At 34.5% G+C, this 12,847-nt stretch overlaps 1 protein-coding gene across 4 annotated transcripts in view; it reads right to left on the bottom strand.

Moving 5' to 3' along the window:
* Window positions 1-10,339, bottom strand: part of zdhhc18b (zDHHC palmitoyltransferase 18b) — a 27,386-nt gene extending 17,047 nt beyond the window's left edge. For 3 of the 4 annotated variants that reach the window (XR_015515758.1, XM_087294007.1, XM_087294006.1), the window contains exons 1-3: window positions 9,990-10,339; window positions 8,253-8,413; window positions 2,010-2,165 (exon numbers count right to left, since the gene is read on the bottom strand). Coding sequence is in view for 3 of the 4 variants with exons in the window: in XM_087294007.1 (XP_087150133.1) it covers window positions 2,010-2,165; window positions 8,253-8,413; window positions 9,990-10,228 (556 nt within the window). In the remaining variant the exon portion in view is untranslated. 4 annotated transcript variants of the gene reach the window in all.
* Between the last annotated feature and the right edge of the window lie 2,508 nt (window positions 10,340-12,847).

The raw sequence follows: 12,847 nt of genomic DNA, 5'->3' as shown, positions 1-12,847 counted from the left end.
ACCAACCAGGTTAATCAATGTGTTATTTAACCCTTATAGCAGATTAAAATGGTTTGTATGTGCCTGAAATGTATGATGCCTGGTACTAAATAAAGGCTAGTGACATTTGCAATACATTATTGTAACTGAAAAACTAGAAGTACAAACAGTTTGTCTTGTAACATTTGATGTAAGATCCAACTTACAAGAGATTTTACCACATGAAATCAACATGCAGTCTGTTAATGACTGACCCTTAGTATGACGCCCTTCCTGGCAACTGCTCATTGGAAGACAGTGGATGGACCAAACCAGGTCACATTAAAACATTGCCGTCTGGTACCAACAACTATGGCACATAAAAGTCACTTAAACTTTCGTCCCCATTCTGATGCTCTGTTTGAACTGCAGCAGATAATCTCGACCATAGCTGCATCCCCAAATTGCATAATTATACACTATCCTACGCCATTTTGTAGTATAAATAGTGTAAGTAGTGCATTCACACTGAAAACTCTAAAAAAAATAATTAGTGCACTTTAATTACCTGAATGATGCACTTATTCAACCGGTAAAATGAAGTGTAGAATGTTGGACACTTCACGCACTCAACGACCGCAGGTTTACTCACTTAGCGGAAAAAGTGAAGCTATCAGGCACACATGTTGTATAACATTATTTATTTTGCTTAATAAAAGAAAAATTTTCCTCTGAGAGTGATTATACTCATGACAGGTATTATTTGATAGTTTGCTCATTTATTTCACTGATTTGGCAACCGGCAAACGTCATCAGGGAAATTGAACTCCACTTAGTAAAAAAAAAACATTAGTGCTCCATTTGGGATGACACTACAAACATACACTATGCTGATGAGTGCGTAAGTGCATAAGTACATAGTGCATGAGTGCATAGTGTGCCATTTGAGATGCAGCTCATGTCTACATGCCTAAATGCAGAGTTGCTGCCATGTGATTGGCTGATTAGAAATTTGCGTTAATACCCTCGTTAAGTGAGTGTAAGTGGCCAGTGAGTGTATATAGCTACTAATTTGAAATGTTGTTCACCTAGAAGCTGGTTAGTTTTGTTAGTGTAAAACAGTGAAAAAATCTCTACTGAAAATATGGGGTTAAATAAATGGGGAAAAAAACTGGTTTTAGAAACCATTTGGGGAATGAAACCAGATGTAATGTTTGCTATTAAATAGAAGTTGTAGGAACCATTATAGTTTTATCATTTGATTAAATTTAATTTTAAAATACCTTGGGATGAAGTAAAACAACATTTTACATCTGCATCCCAAATAAAGGTGTTTATAGCAAAATTACCAAACTCAAAATTATTATTACAAATTCTGGGGGATTTAAATTTAAAGAGACAGTTCAGTTAAAAAAATAAAAATTCACCATTTGCTCTACTTTGTGTTTTTAAGATGTTTTGAAAAAAGCTTAAAAGTAGTAACAATTGATTTCCATAGTGGGACAAACAAATACTATGGAATTCAATGACAACAGGTATTCAGCTTTCTTCAAAACATCTGTTGTGCTTAACAGAAGTCAAAGATGTTTGAAACAAGCAAAGAGTAGACCGGATTCAGTTTTCGGTGAACTACCCATTTTTTCAGAATTTAAAATATCCATTGAACATGCACAGTAAGATCACATCAACCATTTGCACAACTTTATTATATTTTCAAAAAATCAATATACTTTATTTCTCTGAAATTTGTTAAACCATATTAAGCCATATTGCTACTGGGTATACATTTAGTTAAACCCTCCAGTACTGACAGCACTCTGTAAAATTATTATTTTTTTTTTTATAGTTTGCAGCAAAGCTATTGTCATGTGACTAGTAAACTATGCATGAACTTTCCAATGTAAGCAGCACTGGATGAAATAATCTGCCAAATGCATAAATCGACATGTAAAAATTCAACTGAGTGTGATAATGACACTCGCATGAGCAGACACCGCTATTAATAATTGTTAAAAACAGCCACAGATGAGTTGGATAAATCGGATTCTCACCCACACAGTTGTCACACAGGCTGCAGTGGGAGGTTCGTGGCGGCCGGAAGATCTTGCAAGTGAAGCAGTATTTGAGTTTAACCACCTGCTGATTGATGACCACCTCCTTAGTGCGCGGAGGGGGGCGGTAAGATGAGGACGAGCCCGTCGGGTTGTCTGAGACACAGAGAAAAACATTTTCAGCAGAGGAAGAAATGTCAAATAACAAAAACTATGCTCTTGGGATTCATAAAAAAAGTTTAATAAGCTGCTCTGAACAGCTAACACTTTCTGTAGACAAATTAAATGAAAGAAATAAAGCAGAACCTTTGGTTTTGTAAGCTTAAAAAAAATCTATTAAGTAATCAATAAAATATATTAAAAGTGCTATTTTCAGCACTTAAAATTAAAGAATAAACACATGAATAGTACAGCATGAAGTTAATTGTGAAATTTGCTTCATTCCAAAAAGTTAATAGTATATTTGTCAAGTCATCTTTACACAGCTGATTTAAGGTGGCCCTAAAGTGGGTTTGTGTCTGTTAAAATTTATTTTGAAGAAGCTATCCGCTTGTTAAGTGTAACGTCACGCGAATCGGCTTCCGGGTCCAAGCGCTCTAGCATCCATTCCTAATATCCGATGGCCAGAAAGTGATAGATTTTTTTTGTGATGCAGCAAGTCCAGAGACTGTTGTGTACACCATGATTTGGTATACGATTCATAAAGAAGGGATCATAAATTAATATTTTCTCAATTCAAATGAGTGGCAGCTTGGACCCGGAAACGTATTCCATACATCACCGATATGTCACGACCAGATAGCAGATACCATATAAAAAATTTGAGAATTTACGTCGCTTCATGTTTGGTTACTGTGCCACCTTCGCGGTGTAAAGATGCTTTATTTTACGCTGCACATTCTCTCGTTCGGTTTCATACAGACCAAAAAAGTTTCACATTTATTTCCTGTAATGACTGGGTTGTTATTTTGCCATCATAGTTTTTGTTGCTGTTGTTCCAGCTCATCTAATCAGAGACACACCAACCTTAGAGCTTATTTTAACAACTGCATTTATTTAACTTCCTTCCCAATTCAGTGACACAATTTGTTTCTTTTAACAGTCAATTATTAATTTTCTGATGTGTTATATACATTAAATTAGTAATTTTCTCTCGTCTTCCAAAGCCAAAGTAGCAATAAGCAACAAAACTTCTTTAAAAATTTCTAAATTGAAATGTACAAATCAAAAATAATTGTGTAGGTTACCTAAACAATTATTAACAAAACATGCTACACAGATTCACGACATCTAAAAAAGTTAACGTTTATGGTATTAAATACATGTCTTCAATGTGCAGTTTGGACTGAAATAAAAACACCCTCTGCACAGAGACTCTATATTTCTCTAATATTTTGAAATGAACAAGCATGGGGTAACAAAACATTCAAATCCAGCAGTGAAACTTGCATCATCGTTATCACTGTCATGAGACTAGTGCAGCTGTGCATCGGTGGAGTCGCTCTTTAGTGTTTGGGCTTTTAGCAATCTAGAAGTTTTTCCTCACATTCTGAATTTATGGCGACAGCGGTGATTCATTAATACTCAAATCTAATTCAAAAGTTCAAATCATGATTTAAAATTACACATCCTATTTGTAAATATATGTGTGTGTGTGTGTGTGTGTGTGTGTGTGTGTGTGTGTGCGCATGTGTGTGTATGTGTGTAATGCTGTGCAACACATTGCTTACAAGCGTTACGTTATGGAGCCAGATCAGTCTCAAAGATATAACGTTTACAAAATAAAATTTATACATGCACAGGACAATTCAGATTACAAAAAATGCAATTTGTAAATTCAACAATTTGTGAATTCAAAAATAAAAATCATAAATTTTATTGCCAAACGAATTGAATTTGTATATGTATTATTCTTGTTTTGCACTAACAAATTGTATTTTTTAATCGTGTTTTGAATTCATAAAATGGATTACAAAATTATGTTATTATTATTATTATTATTATTATTAAAAATAATTTACAAATTGGATGTGTATTTTTATTTCATGGTTTAAATTTATGAATTGGATTTGTGTATTTATGAATTGCGTTCTGAATTTAAGATTTTTTCCAGTACATAAACTAAGCATTTTTTAGGAAACCTGACAGGTGGGCGAAAGGAAGACAGACAGGTAATACATTTGTCTTACATAATTTATAACTGTAATGAATTATCCATTTCACAGCATCTCAAAACAACTTAAGTATAAAACGTTTTATTATAACAATTATTCTTTAACAAATCTAATTAAAATGTATTTTGCTCTCTTGATGTTTTTTTAAAGATGTCACCGGGTTTTATTAACCGTATCTGGATTTATCAAAAATGATACATGAATCCTCCTGAACATTTACAGGGAAAAAATGTGCTATTATGCAGTAGGCAAAAAAAAAATTAAAAAGATTAAACCCTCAGGCTATGCAGATCTGAGTGCGTGTTTCAGATCATGTCAATGTCAACTTCTACAATCACAGCAGAACGTCCTCTAATTTAAGGAAATGAAATGGTGTGTCTGTGGACAGAAACATGGAGATGAGTGAGCCCCTACAAAGGTGTTTAGTGCCTTTATCTTTCTCTTTATGTTAATATTATTGCAATTTCCAAAAAATAAAAATAAATAAATAGGCCCACAAAAAATGAGATCTGCTTAATACAAATTTACCCATCAAAAACAAAATACGTTTTAATGTCATGTCCAGTTTTGATGTCATAGATGCTGCACAAAACTAAATTTCAAACCGAACAAGTTTCGGGTGGTCATTGTGGTAAATCTGTGAGACAAAATAGAACCCACAGCCAAATCTGCCCACAAAAACCTGACAAACAAACATGGCTACACTTTACCCCCTATACATCCTGGTTTTGTTACTTGATGTTTGGTGTTAGCTAGTACAGCAGTGTGTTATTACAGTTCCATTAAAGCATACAGCTCCACATGTCTAGATCTGGATCTCGTGCGATTACAGGTGTAGTTCAATCACAAGATTTACTCACACTCAAACAGCTCTAAACTGTAATGACTTTAAACATAAAACATGTTCCGAAAAATGTTTAAAGCAGCAATTCTGATAAAAAGTAGGATCAAAAAAATACTATGGAAGTCAAATTATCGTATTTGTAATTGCAAAACTAATGCATATAATATCATAGTTTGACGTTTTCAAAAAGTAATTTCATTTAGTTGAATTACAGTGCTCCAATTAGTCAGTGGAATAATCGATAGAATGATGACAGACTCCCAATCAAATTATTTAATTAATCTTTATAAAATAATGATAATAATAATAATAATAAATTTAAACTTCCACCTAGTATAAAGATGCATTTTCGTCAATCCAATCACTTGACCACTTTCAACCCTTTTTCTGATGAGTGAAAGTTTGTGGCCGGATATTAGCTTTTTCTGACCTTTCAACCTAAAGCTGCAGTGACATTGAACATTTCTCCTCAACGACTTCTATTCATACGCACACAAATGCGTTAGACCGGAAATGCAAGCTCGTGTGACAAGTTTTGCAGTTCGCTGCATTGTAGAGTTCAAGCTTGGTGATTTCTGAACTGCGAAATCGCATCACCTGACTGTGTGAGACAAATCGAAGATCCAAACATGACCTCTCTTGACAGAAATTTAAAATATGGACCAATCGTTCGCCTTTTTTAATGTCTAATCATTTGGTTTAATCCCACCAATTTTCGCAGCGCCATACAACAGAATTTTGCAGGCACAAACTCTAGTGTGAACGCAGCATAATACTGAAAACATTAGCAATGAAAATTGCATTAACAAAATGGCAGATCAATTAAACAGGCTTTGTAAGACTCCTTTATGCATTATTAAATAAAAGAAAAAAAGAAAAGAAAAAAAAGATAGCAAAAAAAGAAAATAATAGAATAAAATACAAATAAAATAAATTCTACATTTTAAATTCATATATTTATATTTTAAATAAATTCTATAATTTATTTTATTTTTAATTCCTATCAGGCAATTAATTTAATTCCTATCCTTTTACAGTTTTAACATGTGCTTTTGTATATCTATATCTTTTTGCATTTTCATATAAAAAATTAACAAATATTTTAAACATTAAAAGCAACTAAATTAATTCAATTCAATTCAAATCAACTTTATTTGTATTGTATAATACTAAAATATGCAATTCAGGATAATGGACCCTTTTGAAAAGAATGGTCATCCAACACATGCATCATCCAAAGCTTATATTGCGTCCCTAAATGGAATTAAAAATAAATTTAAAGTACATTAAAGACGTAACATATGAAATAACTAACTAGTTTACAGATGCTACAAGTGCTGCTATTTTACCAGAATCAAGAAACTATAGTTAAAAAAAATCTAATTTGCAGTCAAATATGTAGTCTTATTTTTACAAAAAAAAAATTATATATATTAATCCCTATATATATATATATATATATATATATATATATATATATATATATATATATATATATATATATATATATATATATATATATATTTTTTTTTTTTTTTTTTTTTTTTTTTTTTTTAATTGGGATCAACCTAACATCATTCATGACAACATTCAAAAGACTCCCAGCCACTGGATTTATGAATGAGATCAGCAGGCAGGGAAGATGACATTTAGCTGCTGTTTGAACCCATTTAACCACATGTGCTTTTGCAACTTTTTGCAATTCAAAAAGTGGAAAGCTCAAAATATTTCACAACCCACTGACAACTGTACGTTTAGCAGCAATGTCCACATATGATCAGATCGACAAAAATAGAAGATGTGAACAGGGCCTCATTCTTACAAAAGCATGTCTGTATAGCAAAGGTGTCAAACTCAGTTCCTGGAGGGCCACAGCTCTGTAGTTTAGCTTTTACCTTAATTAAACACACCTGATCAAACTAATGGAGTCCTTCAGGCTTGTTTGAAACCTACAGGTGTGTTGGAGCAGGGTTGGAACTAAACTGTGCAGTACACTGGCCCTTTAGCAGTTTAAAACCCCTGGTATAGGCAAGGGCATGTGTAGCAGATCTCACACCAAGAGCAAAAAACAATAAAAGGTTAAAACTATTCACAGCAGCCATGACTAAACCGATTACAATTTCAGAAAAAATTTTTGCTTACTTTTCTGTTTTAATTTACTTTGCGTTATTTATATTTAAATAAGGTTTTACAAAACATTATTTTTAGATCTGGAACTTATAACTTATGGTGTTCAGTCAAAAAATATCAATACAGATTTTATGGCCCAGCCCTAATTGAGCACTTCAATTCAGCTGTTATTTTTACGTTTATATGTTTGTTTGACTACATTTTATATGATAATTGCTGGCTGCATTGTCAAGCAATGATAAATGACTTTAAGCATAATATGTTCTAATAGGAATTCCCAACTTGGGTATGAACCATGTTTGTTTTTTATGTGTAACAAGAATTGCATTCAGTTACACACCTACTTATGGCAATGTTACCATACTAGTCCGTTTCAACTTCCAAACCTACATAAAGCAATTTTGAGGATAACATTTTACGGTATGAATTTAAGGCAGACACAAACTCTGATAATGTAGAAAATCAATCAGATTCAACTTTGTAAATACAAGACCAAAAGCTTTTTTTTTTTTTTTTTTTGCAACTCTTTAGAAAAACACAGCACAGCATGGCAATGACACTACAGTTGTGTCATCTTTTTTTGGTATACATTTGTCCAGCATTACGCTTATATTGTTAACAGTCAAGTAGGCATCTGTATAAGTAATATTTGGATTTGTATGAATGTATTTTAAGAAGGTCTGGAGAATGCGAGCTTTGTGACTTGCAGATGTACTGTCTGTCTGTATATATATAAAGAGTTGTTGAAAAAGATTCAATTAATTATTTAAAACGATTAATTACTGTACCAGTATTTTAAACCAGTAGCAACCTCAGACATCTCATTCTTGAGTCATTATATTTTAACTCTTAAAAAGTATTCTTAAAACAATAATACAATTGAGCTCACCAAATAAAATTGTCTGTTAAGATGTCCATTCAGATTCAAGGAAGAAATCTGAATTTTCAAATGAAATAAAAAAAAGTGATTCTAACTTCTTCCAGAACAATGAAACTCTAATACAAAACCCAAGCTGTGCACTATGCAGTAAGCAGAGCACTATAACATTATTTTCTAAACATGACCATGGACATGTGAAGCTGTGTTTTGCTCACCGATTTGTTTCTCAATGTCTGCAGCCTCCTCTGGAGTGGCCCGGGGCAGAATCCCTGGATCTGTGAAGCTGGTCTGTAGGAGGGAGATGATCACAAACACAAAAAGCACCCCTCCGATGGCCGGGATGCAGCTGGTGAGGTGTTTCACCAGGAACGGGCAGCTGAAACCACAGAATGGCTCAATTAGGAAAACATTGATTGCGGAACAAGGAAGCTTTAAAACACAGAGCTCCATTAAACCTTTCCATTCCCTGCAGCTCTGTGGATTCCAATCCCAATGTCTAATGCTAAACAAATGCCCTATAAAGAGAATGAGAGACAGCGGCGCTTGTGTAAGAGGATCCAAACAAGATCTGCTGTCTAAAGTGCTGCAGTGCATTGGAAAATAAATAATGCAAGTTAATGGTATAACATAAAGATTTCGACTTTAAGGGAATCTTTAGATAATGTGCTACGTCCCAGGGGATTGGTTTAAAATTAGAGATACAATTAATGCCACATTTAAATAACCATATTTCATTAATTACAGTCACTAAAAATGGCCTCAGTATGATAATGCATTGAGAGGCACAGTATATTTCACATGCAGTTTTACATTAGTTATGAAATAACTGCATAATAGGGACCCAGTTTATTTTGCATCAGTGATACTTCTCAAGTAACGTCTTCAGTTTGTTGAAATACATGTCAAATAAACATTTTAAATAACAAGCATTCATAAAATGACCATATATGCAGCCTTAACAAAACTGACGACAGAATGAAAATGTACGTTGTAAAATAAGCTTGTATAAAACACAAACAAACTTTCATTAAGATATGACTATGAGAGATCATATTAAACAGTGTATAAAAAATTAACAAAAAAATATGAATTAAGATAATATTTATAACAAAATAATAGTTATAATACAAAACAGACATGTTCTATATATTTTATATTAATTTTTTAAATAACAATAGGCTGACAGGGAGCTGCCAGTGGCGGGACAAATTTTAAAAAGATGATTTGCTGATATTACAGTAAAACAGAAAAAAAAAATAAAAAGATATATATATATATATATATATATATATATATATATATATATATATATATATATAATAATGGAAATCTACTGTTGGTAATATCAATATTGTAGTGTCAATTTTTTTAATAAATACTGAACCAAAATAGGTTTGTTTACAAATAACTAGTTTGATGTTTCAAAGAAACATAGCGATTACAATGTCGTAATTAATTTGTTTTGTTGTTTTATTCAACATCGATAGAATTCATAAATACTTATTTGTGTAAATTTGTCATTAAATTGCCATTCTCACACTCTAAAGATCTGCTGCTCATTAAGATTGATAGTATTTCTCCATTCTATAAAAGTCAGTGACCCATTCTTCAACGTCATCTCCACAGAACAAAGAAGGTCATACAGGTATGCAACTGTTACTAGAGAATGAGTAAATGACGACAGAATGCCTGTTTTGGGGTGAATTAACCCTTCAAGATTGTTTAAAGCATGTGTTTGATTACAACCTACAAAACATTTTCTCGAGTAAACAGACATTGTAAATGGGACTTTCACCGGAGTTGGGATACACCTGCGACAACTTAACCCCACAGGCCTGCATTGTTGTGTTCCTCCATGCTTTCGGACAGCACTAGTGGCTTGCACGATCTTTCACAACAACAACAAGCAGCTTAGTGAGCATGCTGTCCACCGACAAAGGCACCAGACTTACTCGAATATGAAGAAGAGTCCGCTGGTGAGCAGGATGAGTCCCAGTGTAAGCGGCAACACGCCGCTCTGACGCGCCACGATGATGCGACCGTCACAGTAGAAGCGGTTCTTCCCGGGAAACACCTCCCATTTTCTCCGGGCTCGTCTGGGCTTGTGCTCGGGCAGAGATCGCGGCGGAGGGGTCGGGGTCGGTGTCGCGAGTGCCTGAGGATCTATTTGCTGATACTCGCGGTTTTTCATCCTTCACGGCGGTGGAATCAAGCCGCTCCACGCTCGACGTCCATCAAACATCAGCTGCTGCGCGAGACGAGCGGATAAACGTCGCGTAATGGTACCATTCCACAAACACGCGCGCACACGCCGACCGCGTCCCGCTTTATTGGCAAACAGATCGCAGTCCAATCGGCGCACGACGAAACGCGACGGATTTACTAGCGTATGACGTAACGCGATATGCAGCGGCGACGTCACCGATGCGTCCTACATGTTTCAATAAAGCAGCGGCTTTCTTTGTTATTCGACCGCAAACGCACGCTTCCCCTTTAAAAGCGAACTGCTCCGCTTTTATTCCACGAGCGGTGAAGGACGCCGGATGAGCGTCAGTGGGTTTTGAATACAGTGAGAGCAGAATAGAGGATGATGTGCCGCGCGTACATGCTCATACCTCTACACAGATGATCTCAATTGCACACAGGATGTGACGCTCCAGTCCTCGGATGCTCTTCACATGGCAGGCTGCGTAATAGATGCTCTTGTCATAATCTTTTGAAAGCTCTTCGTGTTATTACCAGGCTATGGTTATTACAGACTGACGGTGTTTAGTGTGCAATTCTGGAGGAACATTTGTGATGGTGACTTTATGGTGACAAGATGACAAAATAGTGACAGTGATGATTCAGAGCTCTTTTCTTTCTTTCTTTCTTTCTTTCTTTCTTTCTTTCTTTCTTTCTTTCTTTCTTTCTTTCTTTCTTTCTTTCTTTCTTTCTTTCTTTCTTTCTTTCTTTCTTTCTTTCTTTCTTTCTTTCTTTCTTTCTTTCTTTCTTTCTTTCTTTCTTTCTTTCTTTCTTTCTTTCTTTCTTTCTTTCTTTCTTTCTTTCTTTCTTTCTTTCTTTCTTTCTTTCTACGCAGGGGTGCCCTAACATCAGGGGCGGACTGAGACAAAAATTCAGCCCTGGCACTGTTGCCACACCAGCCCACATTACCTCACCGACACAACCCCACCCACGGACACGCACAATAATTATTTATTTTGGTGTAAAGATGGTGAAATAATATGACATTCTTGCCCAATTTTGATTATGTCCGGGTAACCTTGGATTGGGTCGGCCCATCTTGAAACCAGGCGGCAGTTGCCGATTGGGCCAAATGCTTTATTATTATTTTTATCATCATCATCATAATATCACATAATATCACATCTAGCAAGAGAAAAAAGCTTTCTGCAAAAACAAATTAAAAAAAAAAAAAACTGACCGGCCCACATTTAAAAATTGGTCCGACCCCTCTGGCATTTGCCAGAATTGCCAGATGGCCAGTCCGCCCCTGCCCAACATTTTATTTTACAGGGTCTAAACCCAAATATCACTGTGAGCATTAACAATTAATTAAAAGGAAATAATAAACAAATAAAAACATGAAATGTATTTACTAGTGCAGTGTAAAATGGTAACTTATTGCAATGAAAACCTATTCGTGAACACTGAACAGTGGAGTTCACTGCTGAATACACTCTCTGCATTGTTCTCTCTCTATGAGGTGACAGTACATTTAAACACAATCTGATTAAGTTACATGTGATTGAAACATTTAATTTCAGTTAGCTTTTAACAATCAAACAAAAGTTTACATTAGAAATTACATTCTCTAAACCAGGGGTCACCAAACTTGTTTCTGGAGGGCCGGTGTCCTGCTGATTTTAGCTCCAACCCTGATCAAACACACTTGAACAAGCTAATCAAGGTCTTATACTTGAAACACTCAGGCAGGTGTGCTGAGGCAAGTTTGGTGATGGTGACCCCCTGCTCTAAACCATCCTTATCGTTCTCCCTCTCTTCTCGGATAGGATGGTGGGCCAAATCAAAGGTTACCATGGGCCAACTCTGCCAATAGTTTGTGCATCTCTGATCTAGGGGGCACAAAGTAACACTTTTTGAATTTGGCCAATTAATGAACAGTAATGGGGTTAGACAAAACTTTTTTTTAACTAATAACACACAAGCCTCTCCTACAATCAAGCACTGGAATTATGATCGCCGGACATGTGGTTTCTGTGTAGTATTGCCAAATGTGCCAGGAGTAAAGCAGGGTTAGCAGAAAAAAAGCAGATTTCACACAATTAATTTAAATTAAGTTTACTTTTAATAGTAGCTATTTCCTCAGTAATTGGCTATTTTTTTTTTGTTTGTTTTTGTTTATTCTACATAGAACAATATGTTTATTTATTCATTTGTTTATTGGATAAACACATTTGAATCTATTTGCATTATTATTTATCTATTATTATACAATGCATTTATTTGCATTATTAGCAATAAAATATAATTTTTCTATTAAAAAATATTTTCTATTAAAACTAATTTCATCATGTTTTCCTCAAAATGATTTGATATCTTTCAAAATGGTTTCATCTTTTAGCCTAGAAGACGGGATCACGACAATATAAGATTTCACTGACATACTTTCACAGATTTTTTTTTTTTTATAAAAAAATATTGACTATAATAAAAAATATTTTTTTGCTCCAAAAATTATTTCTCCTGTCCAAATTTCGCTGAACTTTTCAATAATTGGCAGGAAGTTGCTGCTGACACTGTGGTAAAAACCTTGGAAGCATGCAATGGTTACCCTGAGCAAATACCT

The sequence above is a fragment of the Danio rerio genome, chromosome 19 (assembly GCF_052040795.2).
Source record: "Danio rerio strain M-AB ecotype USA chromosome 19, GRCz13ab, whole genome shotgun sequence".
Classification (NCBI taxonomy): Eukaryota; Metazoa; Chordata; class Actinopteri; order Cypriniformes; family Danionidae; genus Danio; species Danio rerio.
This window is presented reverse-complemented; position numbering and strand designations above follow the sequence as displayed.